Source organism: Choloepus didactylus, chromosome 4, assembly GCF_015220235.1.
Source record: "Choloepus didactylus isolate mChoDid1 chromosome 4, mChoDid1.pri, whole genome shotgun sequence".
Classification (NCBI taxonomy): domain Eukaryota; kingdom Metazoa; phylum Chordata; class Mammalia; order Pilosa; family Megalonychidae; genus Choloepus; species Choloepus didactylus.
This window is the reverse complement of record NC_051310.1, coordinates 18,651,725-18,670,716: the sequence shown is the minus strand read 5'-3', so window position 1 is coordinate 18,670,716 and position 18,992 is coordinate 18,651,725. Positions and strand designations below refer to the sequence as shown.

Below are 18,992 nucleotides of genomic sequence, written 5' to 3'. Positions count from 1 at the left end.
TTTTAACTCTTTAATTGCCTACATCTGGGGACAGTGGCATATTCTGCTTAAGTAAGGTCTTACTGTACTGGTTGTTAGAAAAAAATTTTGCTTCTCCAGCTGCCCCCTGTTTGTTTGTAAAGGTATCATTTTATAACGCAAAAAAGGATTTCAAATGTTACCTTTTCCTTTTCAGCACTTACTATGTAAGAAAACTTCCTTTTTAACATCATAAGTCTTTATGTAGTCACCACATTCAATGTTTCTTCTAAATATGCCCTGAAAATTTTTTATGTATCTTAATTTCTAAACAAGCCAAATAGCTAATTTTAAAACTTTGAGTTTAGTCTCATTTGTTTTTAGTTTTTTTGACACCGGAAGAAATTAGGCTTCTTACTCCTAATTACTGTAATCAAATATGCATTATGTTTTGAATTTTTCTGAGTAACTAAAAAAATTAGTGTTTTTTTCAAAGTGTCTTGTCATTCAAGGGCTTGTCCACTAGAGAGCAGTAAAAGCAGTTAAAAAAAAAATTGGCCCAAATGTTTTCTAATTTAATCTCCTGTAGATAAGGATATTATTAATTGAGACTTTTAAGAATAAATCGCTTCTTTTTCATCCTAGGCAAAGCTGGATATTGCATTTGGAACACACCACACGTAAGCAATTTTTTACGAAATGGGGGAGGATATGGTTTTAGTAGATCAAAGGAAGCTGTTGCAAAATTCCTTAGAGGGACAAACAGGTGACAGTTTCCCTGGGGAAAAAAAGCTATCAATAGGGAAGGAAGTGGCTTTGTTTTCTAACAGCTTTAAGACACAATACTGAGATTCTCATTCTCAACGTGAAAGTGACTCTCAGGTTTCTCCCTTCTGTACAGGGCACTCCTTAGACCTGACTCGGGAGAAGTCGAGTCATTGGGTCCTCGCGGTTGATGATCGCATGTGCCCCTCAAGGTCACAGTGCCTGTGGATTCCACTACTTTAAAAAGTCCTGCAATTTTTTTTCTTTTCTTTTTTTTAAATGAAATTGAGTTGTGTTAAATAGAAATATTGTTAGGTCAGCAATGTGCTGTGATGGAAAGTAAAACTATTTTACGGAAGGTTGTCACCTTGAGAAGCTAATGCCTATCCATGCTCAAGACATTTTAGAACGATTTTCTGAGGCATTGTAAACCACAGACAGGAAAAACTTTCCTATTATGTCCTCCTTGACACACTGTGCCCTGATTATTGACTCAACCCCCATTTTACCTAATTTAGTTTTACAGCTGTTTTACTGAACCCTTTTATGTAATAGACTCTAAATGAGAAAAAGAACAATAGGGTTGGTCCCTATTTCAATATTTATAGGCTCTAGGAAGGATTTGTCCAAAGAATGAAAGCAGTGGGAGTGGGTAACTTGCTGCTTCTAGCATGTTCCTTCAAGCATCTGTTTCTAGGGCAACAAAGGAATGTCCCAGGAGGGAATGCTTGTCCTGAGTCGCGCTGTGATTGCTATTTGCCCGATATCATGATGACCTAGAGGGATGGTATTCCTTTCATCTTTCCCTTTTACGTCGAATACTATATTTTGCCTGTCTGTTTTGAAAAGGAACCAAAGCAGGAGTTGAGCCATTTATGAAAGGATGTCTATCAGCCACACATTATCTGTTTTTTAGATGTTCTGAGTATATGTTGCAGCACTTATCAACCATCCCTAATTGGTAGATTTAGTCCAACAGGGGAACAGTGGTCAAGCACCCAGCTCAGGTGTAAATTATTCTTTATCTAGCAGTAAGTTTACAGGGTGCTAATTTTCCAGCAGAGGACACAAAATTCCATCAAATAGGGACAGCTAAGCTTCTTAGGCTTCCCCTAGTTCCATCACAGGAGACGCTGGTAAGTGGTGTCAGTAGCCAACCTGTCATGGGGGGACGTCTTGCCAGGTAATGGTAGCAACAGATGGGAAGAGGGGGTAGGAGATGTTCTTTTCTCCACCCAGAGCGGAAACCCTAGCATTAGTACCTTCTAAACTACATTTGGCGAGCCCTGTCACCCACATCGAGCATTTGGGTCCTGGGCACTATTTGTAAGCCCACCAGTGCCACGTTCCTGTGCTAATACTTGGCTTTATAGCAGTCACTCTGCACTGTGTACTAGCACTCCGGGGAGGGTCTGCGCTGTCACTTACCAGTTTTATCCTAAGTCTTAGGAGGGACTGAGTATGGTGGGCCTGACCAGGACCTAGCCTGATGATACTTGATTGACCCTATGGCGGCTTTCCTTTGTTTATTGCTGTTCAAAAAAGTATTTGGTCCTTCCTTTTCATTTTATAGATCAGGAAACAGTACCAGAGTAGATAAGCAAATTGTCTCTAATCATTGATGAAGACAGGACTAAAGCCCATTTATTCTAACTTTATTTTTTTATTTTGCTCACTGCTAAAATCCATTTCATCGTTTCCTTTGGTCCATCTCCCCACCTGCACCAACACCCCCCCCCCCCCACACACACACACCCATATACACACATTCATATATACCTTTGCAGGTCAGACCTAACAGTTTTTAATTCAGAATTGAAAGTGCCCAGGGAAGTAATTTCAATAAACTGCTCCCACCTACAGAGTAGCTATAGTTTACATTCAGTTAAAATGCCAGAGCCTTGTAGAAGATTGAGCTCATGTTTTAAAATTACTTATGGTTGCTCATTCTAAAATGTATTAAGAATGATTCATTAAATATCTGTTATGTTCATGAGATACAGTGTAGAGGATATAAATTGTTTTGAGGCAATACTTTTTATTCATACAAGTTTAGTCTTTTACTGAGAGAGGCAAGACTAACACATGCATTAGAAAAGGAGGAAAGAGAGATTCCACGTTCTAGCTCAGTGTGGTATAAACTGCCTGCCTGTGTGGGTATGTACAGATGCCTGTCCCAGACAGACAGTGGAGCCTAGCAACAGTGAATGGAGGCTGTCTGTGAGATAGATTGCATTCTCTTTGGCAAACATGTATTTCCCACATAACATGTACAAAACATGTATAAATGATCGTATGCACTCCCCATCCTCATAGGTCCGCTAAACAAAGTTGTTGGGAACCATAAACGTGCTCCCTCCATGTTTTTGTAGGATGCCAGGCAATCCTATGGGTGATCTCCTGGTGCTTTAGAATTCTGAAGCTCTTTGGTTTCCCCCAGATATGGGAGCAGAGTTACCTCCAATGGCCCTAAGAATAGACAGAGAGAAGCTGAACTTCGTCATCTCACTGGGAGCAGGATGGGCAGGGCCCGCCTCTTCCACGTCCATCTGTGGCCAGTCCTCCCACCACCCATCGTTTACTCCTCTTCTTCACCAAGACCTTGCATCCCGCACCCCACCGCTCACCTAGCAAGTGTCCCTCCACCCTGTGGAGGCCACACACAGTGAGAGGAGGGCCCAGCATGTGTGATCGGAGCAAGCTCTAACACTGGCTGGTTTTGTGGCCTAGATAATTCCCAGTGCCTGTCCTGGCCCCAGGTTTTCCAGTTGTGCCGTAGGAGCAATAATGCCTTCTCTGGATATGAGGCTTTAACTTGGTATAACACTGCAGCACTTCTAGAATGCAGCCTGGAGTAACTTCACGTTTGGAAAGTGTCCCTTTTGCACTCCCACAGCTTTGCCAATAGCATAGTGGTTTAGCAGTCTCCAAGAGAAGCCCCACTTCTTGTCCTTTTTATCCATTTTTAACTGTGACCTTATTAACACATACCATTTTGTCTATGAAGAGATTAATATGGCTCCCTTTAAATTAATTCATAATTCTGTTTGATAGGATTCACTGACATTAGAGCATAATTTTCCCAATAATTGATGCCTTGATTAATGGAAATATTTGTAAAACTTATATCATGAATCCATAACTGGCTTCTTCTTAATTACAAACAGCTGCTAATTTGGCAACTGTGTATGTAAATCTGCCCTGATTTCAGGGAGTACATTTCAGAAATGGAAAGAAGATGGCTAAACAGCTGTCATTTCTCCAGCTCTGTTTGTCATTTCTCCAGTTACTGTTGCCAACTTGGGTTCAATTTTCATTTTGGCAAGACCTAAGGATCTCATTCTCTTTTCTGCTCTTTCGTGCTTCTCCTTATCTTTTTATGCTAGCCCCATCCTGCCCAACTAGTGTCATGGTTTTGTTTATTTGGGGAGAACCAGCATTCATTTTTTTCCTACACATAAACTGAGTTGCATCAGCGAGTATAAAGTAATACTTTGGCCTCAAAGGAAATGATAAAATAAGTCCAGACAGAGTTATTGCTTTAAAGTATGACTCTAGTTGGGGGAGAGATCAAAAGTTGTCCAATACTAGATTACAAAACAAAGCAAGGCACCAAAAGAATAAGGGGATTATATATGTTTGAATGTTTTACACTTAACAAAATGCATTTTTCATTTCATTCCCACATTGACCCTATGAAGTAAACAAGGTGGGGTTGATCTTTCATATTACAAGTAAGAATCGAGGCTGGGGTCATGGATTGACTTTCCTAGAGTCATACAGCTTCTAAATTACAAAGATTGGTGCTCAAGTCTTCAGGCTTAAATGGAAAGTTCTTATTTATACACTGTTCCCTCTCTCACTGGGATTAAAATAAGAGCCATATGTCTTTGACTAGAGGCCTTGGGAGGGGAGCCCATGGGAAAGAGAGGACTTAAACTAGGTTTCATTTGCATTAATGGAAAAGAAAAGTGAAGGCTTATCTTAAGCCCAGATATACTCTGGTGATGAATGTGGCATTTATGGAGTATGAGAAAAGATCAGTCTAATATGAATGAAGCATCTTTCAAACTTTTTTTAAAATGCGATCCACAGTAAGACATTTTACATTTCAGTCTAATGTACACATATATACCTGTGTTCCAAAATTTCATGGATCAATATTTAATATAAATATAGGCAATCTACTCTGATTTTCTATTTTATTGTATTTCAGCTTTCTAAAAACACTAGCCACAATGCACCAAGAGGTTGAGACCATATTTTGAGAAATACTGGACAATAGGGTTCCCTTTGGGATGAAGCTGAATAAACTGGAGGGGTAGGAAGTGTCAGGACTGGCGTTGTGGACAGTATGAGGCAAAAGTTCATCTACCAGCAAATGCTTTGAGAATTTTGAAAGGTTATTTTCTCCCTTTCCCTTTCATAACAGTAATGCACAGAAGACAGAAAGATGAGAAATGTTTAAAGTATGGATAATGTAAGAGTTTAAAGAACTCCTTTAGCTGTTAGGTTGTGATTAGAAAAGCATTACCTATTTTGAAAGTACTGTTAATGCTTTTTGATCCCTTTTCTGTTTTTAAAGGAAAATGATGTTACTGCTGTACAAAGAAGGCCTCCGGGTTGTCATCCACACCTCCAACCTCATCCATGAAGACTGGCACCAGAAAACTCAAGGGTTTGTAGGGTTCCATTCGCTTCATGGCAGTCATTATGTGTCACTGTGTGTTTCTCAAAAAGTCAAAAGCCGGAATATTCACTCTATTCTTTTTGTCTTATTTTTTAAATTGTAATAATTACCCACATATACCATGGAAAAAGGATATGCAGAAAAAGTTACAGGATCTTTTACTACCCATTCCACCCCTCCCTCATCCCCCCAATTCCACTCTCTCAGAGTAAGCAGTGTTAGCACTTGGTGCATAACCATCCACAGCTACCTGTATTATACATGGAAACGTGTAAATATTTACACACGTGGGTTTCTTCTAGTTTTTGCAAAAATGGGGTCATATATACATACTCTACAGTCTGGTCTAGGGAAGAGCATGTTCAAAGGGTCTGGGGTGGGAAAGGGGATACAGAATGGAAAGCCTGAACCCATTGTTTCTCAAGTCAGACCCACCAGAGAACTTGGTCTCCACTTAACCATACACCCATCTGTGTACTTGCTCATCGCTTCACAAACAGGCATCAAAGGAAAACTCAGGGGCAGGGTTATGTTATTAGCATGATAAAAATCTCCGCCAACCCAAGTAAGTTTATTTCTCCATGAAACAAATTTAAACTGGTGTCTTTTTTAGAACCTCAAATGTGTTAATATGGTTGTGAATCTCCAAGCAAACAATCAAACATGAATATGAAAATTACTACTGAACCCCTTGTCGTTAGTGTGGATGAGCTAGATCTAGTGTTCCAGGAATCCAATTTAGGGATTTGCTCAAATCGAGTTCAACTACTGTTGCTCCTACTGGCAAGTTCTCCACTATGGCTAGTTTTAATTTCTCTTTTCTTTCACGTAAACCATTTTGTCCTCCTCTGCCCTCTCTTGAGGAAGACCCAGTTAAAGTCCCCTGTGGTAGAAGCAGCTCAAGCATGGGTCCAGCACTCTTTCAGGGTTTGAGCATTCTCGGCTGCCTCCCCTGCCCCATGTGATTGCCCGGCCTGGGCTAGAACTCCTCCAACCTGGAAATTTTTTTTTTTTTTTAACTTAAATTTCATTTGTTTGTTGAATAGATAAAGCATTCACATGGTTCAAAACTCAAAAGTACGATGGGTCTGAGCGCTCCTGCAGCCACCCAGGAGTGGGTCATATTCTCCCAGGTTATTCCACAGTCTACACACTCTGATTCTTTGCTGTTTCGAGTTGTAGGTTGTGATAACTTTAAACTTTTGAAATCAGTTCTTTTGTATGCCCTGACTCAATTCATAATTGTTTTACCATGGTTTTGCCAATTCTTTACTGCTGTACAAAGATATTTACCATTCTTTAGCATTCTTTTCAGATGCTTTTTGGTCCACTGTTAATTTCTCCCTTTTAAATTCATTTGGCCTGTTATTATAATCTTCTCATCTTATAAAGTGTTGAAAAGGCCTCATATCTCGTTGTCCTGATTTAAAAAGTAATCATCTGTCATGTTCCTCATCTCAATCATTCCTGATGTCATGTTCCTCATCTCAATCATTCCTGAGAGTGAATCTGTAATCCAGGAGGAACCTCACTCAGCCTGTGCACTCGGGTTATTATGGCGAGGAGAGACCTAAAACGCCCATCCAGCTCCATGTGGTCATTTTACTCACAAGAAGCTGAGGCCCAGAGAGGTCATGTGACATCTCAAAATGGCACAACCAGTTGGAAGCAGATCTGGGTCCAGAGCCTGGGTCTCAGCTCTTGTCACCCTGTATTACCTTTCATGCAAGTTGTCTCCTCAAAGTGGGAAGAGAAAGTATACAATGCCACCCTCCTAGAAATGTGCACAGAGTTCAGAAGATACACTGCCAGGAGGTCTTGTGGTCCTGGATGCTTCCCGTGCTGGTGGCCTGCATCTTGCCAGTCTCCTTTGAGGGCTTCATGTGAACATGGAATTGGACAGTTGTTGTTTTGGCTCAGTGGATAGAGCTTCAGGGGAAGTAGTCTGGGGGCAGGGGGCAGGGAGAAGCAGTCACACCTAATACTTTCTAAGTGCTTCTCTAAGTTGAATGCTGTTAGTTAGTTCATCATCTTGTGTGAGTTTTCATTACAGCCCTGTGAAGCAGGACCGGTAACTTGGTTTGCAGTAGAAGAAACAAGCGCAGAGATGTGCAGCCATACTTTTTTGCAGTCTAGCATGAGCAGTCTATAGGAGTTTTGGGTCTAGATATGGTTGTTTTCCGTTTGTGAGTAAAAGGAAGAAGTTTTGGCAAAGTCCAGTGTTTTCCTTTGGAGGGGGCCAAGAATTGATGACATGAAGGATGTCTTTGTTTTTAATGTTCTTTCATTCAGTAGTGTTTTTAATTTATAATTGAAAGATTAAGTATAATTGTAAACTCATTAAATGTGTTAATACTCATTCCAGACACCAGAAAGTATAAGATATGAAAATGTTTATCAAAAATAGTTTTGCACATACATTTTTCTTAGTACAGATAACTTTTGATTCTTTTCCATTTGGCTAAAAAGCTACATTGGCATCAGCGTGGGCAAAATTGTTCTGGGGTTGCCACAGGTGGTCTGGATTTGCTATAACAATTAGGAATAGAAGACAACAATTGCCAACAAATCTCAGAAAGCCATATGGAAGTAAGAAGAGGCATAAGGAAGGTGTGAATGAATGAGAAGGAATGTGGTGAGACGTGTTTGGAGAGGTGGGCAGAGACCAAATCTTGTGGGGTCTTAAATCATGGTGAGGGCTTCAGAATGATTATAAATGTGATGGGAAGCCGTTGGAATGGTATGATCAGATTTACATTTTATAAAGTTTACCTCACATATCATGTGGAAATACCTAATGAAAATTCACCTCCTCCTTAGGGTGAATGCATAGTCAGTAGAGACATCATCATCATCAGTTGTGTTCCTGACTACTAAAGGTTATTTTTTGTTTTTTTTTCCCTCCCCATTCCAGAATTTGGTTGAGCCCCTTGTACCCACGAATTCCCCCTGGTACCCACAGCTCTGGAGAATCAACTACACATTTTAAAGCTGACCTTATCAGTTACTTGATGGCTTATAATGTTCCTTCTCTCAAGGAGTGGATAGACATCATCCATGAACACGATCTTTCTGAAACAAAGTATGTGTCTTACCTATTTGAGGTGCTTATAATGGACTAATACCTCCAGGGCACACGAAGTCTGGAATGCAGGGGCCATGGCAGGCGGTTGGATGATAATTTGGTTGTACTTCTTGTGGTAATGAGGGAATGAGGACAGATTTTGTCACTGTCTGCATCTCATGGAGGCCAGTAGATCTTTCTGCTTGCCCTAAGCCTCCCACTGGAATGCTCTTAAAATTAATGGGTTCTCTGCCTGGCATTTCACTCCTTGTGGGTGTTCCACCGTTAGTTGATTTGCTCGAAAACAAGTTTGAGTATCAATTACTATTGTTGAGGTGGCATCACAAGAAAATGAGTTGGTTATTAGAATGTTTCATTTACATGTGTATGTTGTGATTTTTACGTGCCCAAATCGCATCATTATATTTTATAACTTTTGCTTTATTTATTTATTTTCAGTGTTTACCTTATTGGATCAACCCCAGGGCGCTTTCAAGGAAATCAGAAAGATAATTGGGGACATTTTAGGCTCAGGAAGGTAATATTTTTATTTTTTATTTCTCTTTTAATGTATATTCTCTCCTTTTTCATTTATAAATACGTATCTTGATGACCGTTTCACTGTTTCTCTAGCACAATTCTGGGTGAATAGCAGGCAGTTTATACTTGTCAGATTTTAAGTTTCAGTAATTAATTTCTTTTTAATGTTTTTTGCCTCTTTTATCATTGTAGAGCAGGCTTCTGAATGACGTAAGTACAAGGACTTTTTTTGATGTTGATATTTATTGGAATAAAGATTATTAGAATCTTCCCCTTCATACAGGAAGTAGTGTAGCTTTCGTTTAGCTTATCAAGGGTTTTTAACATTCAGATGGAACAACAAACAAAGTAGTGGTAAGCGAAGGCTGCAACTGAACTATCCTGTTTTTTGTTTTTTACTAAACCAGTGCCCTAAGGAAGATTGTAACTACAAAAATGACATTTGCTGCTGGTATGAAAATGAGCAAAGAAAAGTCTTAACAAAACAAAACAACAAGCAAATTGAAGATCAGCGTTTTCTTCATCTCTCTTTAGGAGGAGACAGTCCTTAATGAAATTCCTTAAAGTAGTTTCTTAAAAGCCTTCCTTCTTTTTTCCTAAATTATTTATGTTATGTAAGAATTCCTCTTAATTTTGAAAATTTTTCATTTTAATTTCCATTTTTGAAATTAGGCCACAGCTTCAAGCGGGCAAGATCTCAAAGTCAAAATCTTTATTTCTTGACCTATAGAGAGTGTTTCCCTGAGAGTTTTTCCCTGAGTGTATTTCTCAGGGGCTATGAAAGTTGTCTTAATTTGCTGGAGTGTCTATCACAAATACTACACAGTGGATTAGTTTAAGCAGCAAGAATTTATTGGCTCAGGGTTCTGAGGCTAGAAGAAGTCCAAAATCAAGAAAGCAAGGTTTGCTTTCTCCCTAAAGACGGTAGCATGCTGTGGCTGGCTGCTAGCGGTCCTTGGGATTCCTTGACTTGTATCTCTGCCTCGTGTCACCTGGTGATGCCCTCTCTTCTCTGGCTACTGTGACTTCCAGGTTCTCTTTGTCAGGCCTCCAGAAATCAGATTAAGGCCCACCCTGCTTCAGTTGGCCTCACCTTAACGAAAAATAACATCTTCAGGGGGTTCTATTTACAATGGGTTCACACCCCATGGGAATACAGATCAAGATTAAGAGCATGTGTTTGTTGGGGTGCATAATTCAACTTACCACAGAAGCAGACACACATTCCTGGGTTCCATCCTTGACCTGCTGCTTCCAAGTCACATGACCTTGGCTTATTCCTTAACCCGCCTATCTTGTCATCTACAAAAAGGGCACCTGAATAATACCTTTGTCACAGACTTTCATAAGAATTGAATGAAATAATGAATGTAAAATAGTGCCAGGCACGTGGTCAGTGAGCATGTCATTCATTTGGATGGACAATCTAGAGAGACTGGGGTCATGCAGCTCATTGGTGGCTGAGCACCGAATTCGAAACTGTGTCTGGGAGTTGTCAGCACCATTCTATTTCCCACACAATTCTCTACCCAGGGTAGAAATCAAGAAGTCTTTGGGCTTTTTGGTAAGTATGCATGTAGATATTAATGCCAAAGATGTGTTAAGGAAAAAAATACATGTTAAACAATACATTGGTCAGAATATGAGCTCCCCTGGGGCAGAAACTGCAACCTTTTTTTTTTGGTATCTCCAGCCTCTAGGTAGACACTCAATGCATGTTTGTTGAATGAGTCATTTAGTGGCAGTAATTAAGAGTGATGTGTTGTGACATTCTTTTTGGGACAACTTGATAGGTTCATTTTGTCAGTGTCATGTCTCTTGTCATATATGGTTCATATAGTGTAATTCATGACGTCCCAAACAATGCTTAGTTACCACTTACTGTATGCTGGTCAAAATACTTTACATGTATTACCTAATTTAATCCTCATTTCCACTCTTATGAAGTGTGCGTTATTATCCCTATGTGAAAACTGAGTAACAGACTGCAGTTATTCAGATAATTACCTACATAAGTCATTATCCAAGTCACACAGTTTTGGGTGGTAGAGCTGAGATTTGAACCCAAGCAGTGTGATTTCCTGTACCAAATATACATCTTGGGTTTCTTTCTTATAGGCACCTGAAACAAAACTTTTTCTAAGTTTTTACTACAGGAAATTTTCAAACACAGGCACAACTAAAGAGATTAGTATAACAAATCACCTGTACCCATCACCCAGTTTCAAAAGTTACTAACTCATGGCCCATCTTACTTGATCTTCATCTTCCCCCAGCCCTAGCCAAACACTTAGCATAATGTTTTCATGGTTCATCCAGTACTTCATTACTTTTTTTATGACTAAAGAATATTCCTTCTTATGGATAGTTCACATTTTATTTACCCAGTTATCAGTTGGTGGTCGTTGTTTCCAGTTTTGAGCTTTTATTCATAATGCTGCTATAAACATTCATGTACAAGTTCTTACAAACATATGTTTTCATTTCACTTGGGAAACCTAAGAATGGAGTTGCTGGGTCATATGGTAACTTTATTTAACCTTTTGAGGAACTGCCAAACTTTTCCACAGTGGCTGCATTATTTTCATTCCCACCAGCCATATACAGGAGTTCCAGTTTCTCCAAATCCTTGCCAACACTTGTTATTGTCTTTTTTATTATATCCATCCTACTTGATATGAAGTGGTTCCTTATGGTTTTGATTTGCAGTTCTCTAATGGCTAATGATGTTCAGCATCTTTTTATGTGTGTATTGGCCACTCATATATCTTCTTTGGAGAAAGTCTGTTCTGATCCTTTGCCCATTTGTTGATTGAGTTATTTGTCTTTTTATTATCGAGTTGTAAGAGTTGTAGAATATATGTACTATATTCTAAATACAAATCCATTATCAAATAGTATTTTTTAAATATATTAAACAAACACTTTCTCCTCTTTATTCAATAAATTGTTGCATACCATATAGTTTGCTCTTTTTTTTTTAACTGAACAATACGTTCTATCACTCATAGTTGCACAGTACTCCATTCTGTGAATATGCCGTATTTAATGCAACAATTTCCTGTTGCTATTTCGTTGTGTACATTTTTTTGCTATTTCATGTAATGCCACAGTGAAAACAGCCTTGTCTTCCTTTCTTTTTTTTTTTTTTTTTTTTTTTTTACATTATAGCGTTGGAATACTTTCTGAGACATGAGATTGCAGGGTCAAAGTGTAAACGCATACGCAGTGTAAACACATATGTAATTTTACTAGATGTTGCCAGACTCCCTTGTACAGGAGTTGTACCATTTTTGTATATCTATCAGCAATGTACCAGAGTACCTAGCCCACAGTCTGATTGTCATACTTTTGGATTTTTGCCAACTTAATACGGGAAAGATAATATCTCAGTATAGTTTTAATTTGCATTTGTCTTATTACGGTGCATTATTTTCCTATGTTTAACAACTATTTGCATTTTTTTTCTGACAGCTATTTATGTCTTCTGCAATATGACTCTGATATGTAACATCACCTGTAGTTTAGTGGATAAAATTTCCCAATATTTTCTGAATTGTTTTTGCAGCTTTGCATAAGTAACAAACGAGTAGGAAATGCAGATCAGTATCCTGCAGTGCTTTAGGTGTCTGTGTAAATGTATTCTGTTTTATATTGAGATCATCATAGTTGCCAGGAGCCCAAGTGTTTAAACTGGAAATGTTAAAACATTTGCCATTTTATCCACTTTCAAATATACAATTCAGTGGTGTTAATTGCATTCACAAAGTTGTGCCTCCATCACCATCATCCATTGCCAAAACTTTTCCCATCACCCCAAAGAGAAACTCCATGCCAGTTAAACACTAATTCCCCATTTCCCACCCCTACCTGACTCCTGTTAAGCTGTACTCTAGTTTCTGACTTTATGAATTTGCATGTTCTGCTTATTTTATAAGTGAGGTCATACAATATTTGTCCTTTTGTGTCTGGCTTATTTCACTCAATATAATGTCTCCAAGGTTACTCCATGTTATAGCACACATCAAAACGTCATTCATTTTCACAGCTAAATAATATTCCATTTGTGTATATATACCACATTATATAACTGTTTTCCACTTTGGCTGTACCATTTGATGTTCCCACCAACAGTGTACAAATGTTCCTATTTCTCTGCATTCTCTCCAACACTTGTTATTTTCTGTTTTATTAATAAGAGCCACTCTAGTGGGTGTGAAATAGTATCACATTGTGGTTTTGATTTGCATTTCTCTGGGGCCAGTTGCATTGAGCATTTTTTCATGTGTTTATTGGCCATTTGTAAATCTTTGGAGAAATGTCTATTTGAGTCTTTTGCTCATTTTTAAATTGGGTTGTCTTGTTGAGTTGTAGGAGTTCTTAATATATTCTGGATATTAAACTGTTATATATGGTTTCCAAATATTTTCCCCCATTCTGTTTGTTGTCTTTTAACTTTCTTGATGAAGTCCTCTGCACAAAAGTTTTTAATTTTTTAAGTCAAAGAATTTTGAAAGAGGAAAATTTCTCTGGTCCACCTACTCTGTTAAAAATAGAATTTTTTTAGTATTTAAAAAAAAATATTTCCCAAAGAAGGGGAGATAAGTATCTATGGATATGAAATTGATCACTAATGTTTTAAGCATTTTCTTGTTAATTAGGGATTCCCAGAGCAGGAAATCATGTTTTTAGTTATTATAGCATATCTGTCATTGCAACTTGAGTGACCGTAGCAGTCTTTTATTCTTTCCCAGCTTCTGAAGGAATATGCCTCATCCATACCGAAAGCTGACTCCTGGCCTGTTGTAGGTCAGTTTTCAAGCATTGGCTCCATGGGGGCTGATGACTCAAAATGGTTATGCTCTGAGTTTAAAGAGAGCCTCACAACACTGGGAAAGGATGGCAAGACCCTGGGGAAAAGTGCCATTCCTCTACACCTGGTAAGTGCCCTTCCCCCTTGAGCTAATTTATTTCATTCTGTATTCCAGGAGATGGATTGAGAATCATTCCTCCTGGAGATAGAGAGGTGGTTTATTCAGTGATGTTGGATGGAAACAGCAGTACATTAGCATCACCATTTGTGATTGAGTGGCCTTAATCTCTCCAGGTGCTCAGTGCTGGCTGGTATGTGTAGGAGCTCCATTTGAGCCATGGACCAGCTTGCTTATTTCCATTCCTGCTTCATTGAGGTCATCAAGTCAAGAAAAAAATATTTAATATAACATTGCCAGCAGAGCTACAAGCTTTATTAATTATTTAGACACTTGTAGATTAATAATTAATTTTGCATTCAACTCCATGTTAATCTGGCATTTCAGATGGAAAAAAATATTCAAATTGAAGTGTTAATTTTTTCATCAAATATATATACTTCCTGTAGTTTAATTACTAGAAGTTCAATTTTTTTTCAGTAAAATAGGAACTTTTAAAAATTTAAAGCACATTTTCTAAGTTTTTTAACTAAGTTTTAATCGATTTTCATTTGCTTAAAACATTGAGATTTTCATTTAATAGAAAAACTAATCATCATTCATTTTAACAAATAGTTTTTCAACATGGCACATTCCAAAATTTATTGATTTTTTTTCTTTCATTTCTTATTTATTTATTTTTAGATTTATCCTTCTGTGGAAAATGTGCGGACAAGCTTAGAAGGATATCCTGGTAATCACTGGGGAGGCGGTCTCAGTTGTATTTTTTGTCTATATTCTGCAAATGACCTGGTAAACTTTTTAAAACAAGTGATAAGAAAGCCTTTCTCCTTGAGATAAGGAAAAGACTGTTTAAAAATTTGGAGTTGGTTTTCTTTTAACTGGATAAGAATAATGAAGATACTGAATACTGCTATGTGCATTTGGGTAGTGTGGGTGTTATTTAATCCTCACAGGTGTTCTCTGGGATTATTATGCTCCCCATTTGTGCCAGTGAGGCTCTCTTCACCTCTGCCACCAACACGTTGATTGTCTAGGCAAGACATTCAAATAAAATCAGCGGCTTCTGCCTGTGGCTCATGCCTTTTCAGAGCATGTCTAGCATACCTTTCTCTGGTATCTCACCGCAGTCTTCCATGCCCAAGTGAAGGTCCTTTGTCTGAGCTACTATGTGGATCTTCCACATCTAACCTGGATACAGATATATTTAAGGTCCAGAACTTATACTTAAGATTGAGATGAACCCTTTGGTATAACCTGGTTGATACATCTTTTCTTTCACAAGCTTCACCTGTAAATGCCTAGGATTATTTTGTAGGCATTTCTGGGCCTTGTCCTCCATTTCCTTATACCAGTACTGGGCATGAAACTTTTATGGAATTCAGCAGCACCCACATAGTGCATTCAGGAGTTATGAACTAAAAAAACCACGTAGTGTATGCCTCTGGAAAAGGGAAGTCTAATTGACATTTACTTATGGCTGAAAGCAAAATGGTCTCAATTAGACTAATTTAGTCCATTTATTTCTTACCAAATTAGATGTGACCCTGCCAGAAAAATCTCAATAGGATTTGGAGTATATTAGCCCATTTGTGGCTTTTGAATGGTAATGCTAGAATTATCACTGCAACTCAGGGACATGGTGGTGTTTTGTCCTTTATCTTTTCCTTTCTGAGCCTCTAATAATGTACTTTTAAGGGGGAAGAACATGAGGAACACATAAAACTATTTTAGAACTGGTGTTGAAACTCTGAATATGTTTTTAGTTTTTTTGCAATAGGAGATCAGATGTATCTTTTCTGATATTTTCAGAAACATTTAAGATCCTCTTTGGATATAGATTACTGTGGAGAAGTTCTAGCATGTCTTTGGAAAGTCACTGATGAATCTATAATGGAATTTCCTTCCTTTCAAAGATGAATGAAAATTGGCTTTTAATTGTTTTTCCACTTGGAACTGTATCTTTATTCTCTTGCAGGAGTAAGACTTTTAGAATTCCTTTTTTAAATTTTTAACCATTCACTGAACATTTAAATTGTCTTTATTCTTGTGACCATTCTGTTCCATTTTTAAGTATCTATTTAGCTTGTACAAAATCTGTTTGGAAGTAGCAGATTGTAAAAGGTAAAAGAGGTAGGACAGCTGAAGTCTCATCATCATCTGCCTTCCAGGTGTCCTGGTTTGGGACAGAAACAAAGAGGCTCTCCAGACCTTGCCTTGCAAAATGGGGCTGAGGATATCTCTGGCAGGATGGGCCAGGATTCCCTCTGTGGCCTTTTCTAACACTTCAGATCTGTGCTGTCATAGATGTTAAATTCCCACCACAAAGACTGAATTTTTTTTTCAGGTAGTAAACATTTACAGTGTAAACATTTGCAGATAGTGAACATTTAATAATTAATTTGCATCCCTAAGAAAGGAAACCCTATTGAGAGAACATCCCTAATGCAAGTATAGACTTATTTCCCCATAGAATTACTCCATAAGATAAAATAGTGGAAGTAGTTCCTTTTCTTTTACCTTCTCATTGTTTATATAGATTTCTTCTTAATGAAGAAATTGGGGAATCATTCCATAATTTTTATTTATTTGTTTTATTCTATTCTTCTTTTAAAAGCTGGAGGCTCACTTCCCTATAGCATCCAGACAGCTGAAAAACAGAACTGGCTCCATTCCTACTTTCAGTAAGTAACTGGTTTCAAATGCGGCTGTTTCTTTAGGAATCAGGTTATTGGTGTCTATTTTTTAAAAGAGACCTTATGTAATATAGCCATATTTTTTCATCTACATATGTTTGTGATAGAAATAATTTTAAACAAGGCCTTGACTTTTTTTTGGAATAAGTTTTTAATACCAAAGAGTAAGATTTATCTCTGTGAAGTTTCTAATTAAATACTGACACACCAAAAAAAAAAAAAAAAAGACCACATTGGGTAGTTTAGATTATATATAAGCAGCATTTTAGTTCATATTTCTAAAATTTAAAATATAATCATAAGCTACAGGCTTAATAAGCTTAATAAGGGCAGGGTCCACACCATTGTTTACCTGGGTATTTGGCGTGTTGTAAGAATTCAGTGAATGGTCGATGAATGGACAAATGAATATCATCCATCCTCCTCTACCTACAGCAGTTGCAGATTGTTCTGGACCAGTCCTAGTTTCATGCTGATGTCAACAGGCATTTGTTGTGCCAGACATTGTACTAGGTGCCAGGGAGTCCAAGGCCAACTACACACAAATCTTCCTCTCCCAGAGCTGCAGCAGCCCTCTAAAGGGGACAGTCAGGCCTATGAATGCATTCCCCCAAGTAGACAAGTCAACAAACTGACTTACCCTACTATTTGACAAAGGCACGGAGATTCCCTGCTCTCCAAAAAGAGCGGGAGAAACTCAGGACAGTGAAACAGAATATGAGCTGTTATTTGTATGTAAGTGAGCTGCCCACCTTGGAGTTTGTGTTAAATTGACAGACAATAACAACCTTTACTAAGTGCCTTCGGAGATGAAAGCAGGTTTACATTTCAATAGCTTTGAACTCCTTAATGAAGTGTGTCATCTTGGAGCCTTTCTTTAATCTATCTTGAAAGGTTGTGCCTTATAGGGATTATTCCTTTTGAGCTCCTTTCGGTATTCAATCATTAAATTCCCTTGAATGAAGACCATGATGGGCCTACCTGATCCTGATTCTCTTCTTATAGATGACTACTTACATATAGGTGATTCCCCCCCATGGACCTTTATTCCTACAGTCTTGCAGACTTAGAAACCAAAGTCAGATATGCAAATATCAGCACTTGACTGAAGTATTACTGAATTATCCCCCTGCTTTTCAACATTCATTCTTGATATTATGCCATTTGCATTTTGATCATTTTGTGTTTTGTTACATTCAAAAAACTTACTGAGCCTCCATCGTAGGTAATGCACTGTGGGGGCACAAAGATGGGGAATGCATGATCCCTGCTTTCAAGAAGCTCACAGTCCAACTAACGAGACAAGATGTGCATCCACATGGTTAGAAGCACAACAGAAATATATGTGTGTGTGTATTGTGTTGATGCAAAAAGATAAATTATAGTGTTTTTTCTGGGCAGTGGGTGGTTTTTCTTTTTCTACAGAGCTACCTTTTCTAAAATGAGCATCTATTATTTAGCTATCTGACACAGTTAATAAAATGTCACATTTCATGTCATGGAGAATCGTGAGCCCACTGTTAAACTATAGGATTTTGCTTTTCATGCAGTTTCCTAGAAATAGGAATAAGACCAATTCATATTATTTTCTAATTAGTTGTTTGTCTTTCCTGTCACTAGCAAATGGTCAGCTGAGACATCTGGCCGCAGCAATGCCATGCCACATATTAAGACCTATATGAGGCCCTCTCCAGACTTCAGCAAAATTGCTTGGTTCCTTGTCACAAGGTAAGTAGTCCTTGAATTCCAGATGGGAGAAATTTTTAAAATGTGTTTCTAATTCCTGCTCTGAAATTGAAATGGGTTTCTAAAAGGGGATTTTTGAATTAATTGTCATTAGTTTTCTGTATGTATGTGAGCGTATGATATAAAAGCCTTATTTAAAGGAACCCCATATCTAATCCCTTTATAGAACATGCAATCATTGCCTGATTTAACTTACAAATCTAGATACTTATAAGGATTCATCATGTTGTGTTTACTTATCTTATGTAGAACTTCAATAGTAGGAATTAGGAAAATTAATGTTTGGAGGGGAAGAGAAGGGAAATGAAGGTTAAAATTAATATTTGTTTCTTAATAATTCTCTGCTTAGGTAATTGAATATTGAGCACTCAAATCTCCCTTGTCACTTTTTTTTAACATCTATATATAATTTATAAACCATACAATTCACCCATTTAAAGCTTACAATTCTTTGGTTTTAGTATATTTTTAGAGTTCTGCAACCATCACCACAGCATTAGAAAAATTAGAACATTTTCGTCATTACTAAAAGAAACCCCATATTACGTTAGCAGTCTATATCCATTTTTATAGCAAGATAGATGGCTTTGCCCTTTGAGGAA

At 37.9% G+C, this 18,992-nt stretch overlaps 1 protein-coding gene across 3 annotated transcripts in view; it reads left to right on the top strand.

Annotated features, from left to right (window-relative positions):
* Positions 1 to 18,992, top strand: part of TDP1 (tyrosyl-DNA phosphodiesterase 1) — a 104,139-nt gene that overhangs the window by 18,200 nt on the left and 66,947 nt on the right. For all 3 annotated transcript variants that reach the window (XM_037832086.1, XM_037832085.1, XM_037832084.1), the window contains exons 6-13: positions 604 to 638; positions 5,309 to 5,401; positions 8,328 to 8,495; positions 8,937 to 9,015; positions 13,772 to 13,957; positions 14,633 to 14,681; positions 16,566 to 16,632; positions 18,265 to 18,372. In XM_037832086.1, coding sequence (XP_037688014.1) covers positions 604 to 638; positions 5,309 to 5,401; positions 8,328 to 8,495; positions 8,937 to 9,015; positions 13,772 to 13,957; positions 14,633 to 14,681; positions 16,566 to 16,632; positions 18,265 to 18,372 — 785 coding nt within the window. The remainder of the gene's footprint in view (positions 1 to 603; positions 639 to 5,308; positions 5,402 to 8,327; positions 8,496 to 8,936; positions 9,016 to 13,771; positions 13,958 to 14,632; positions 14,682 to 16,565; positions 16,633 to 18,264; positions 18,373 to 18,992) is intronic.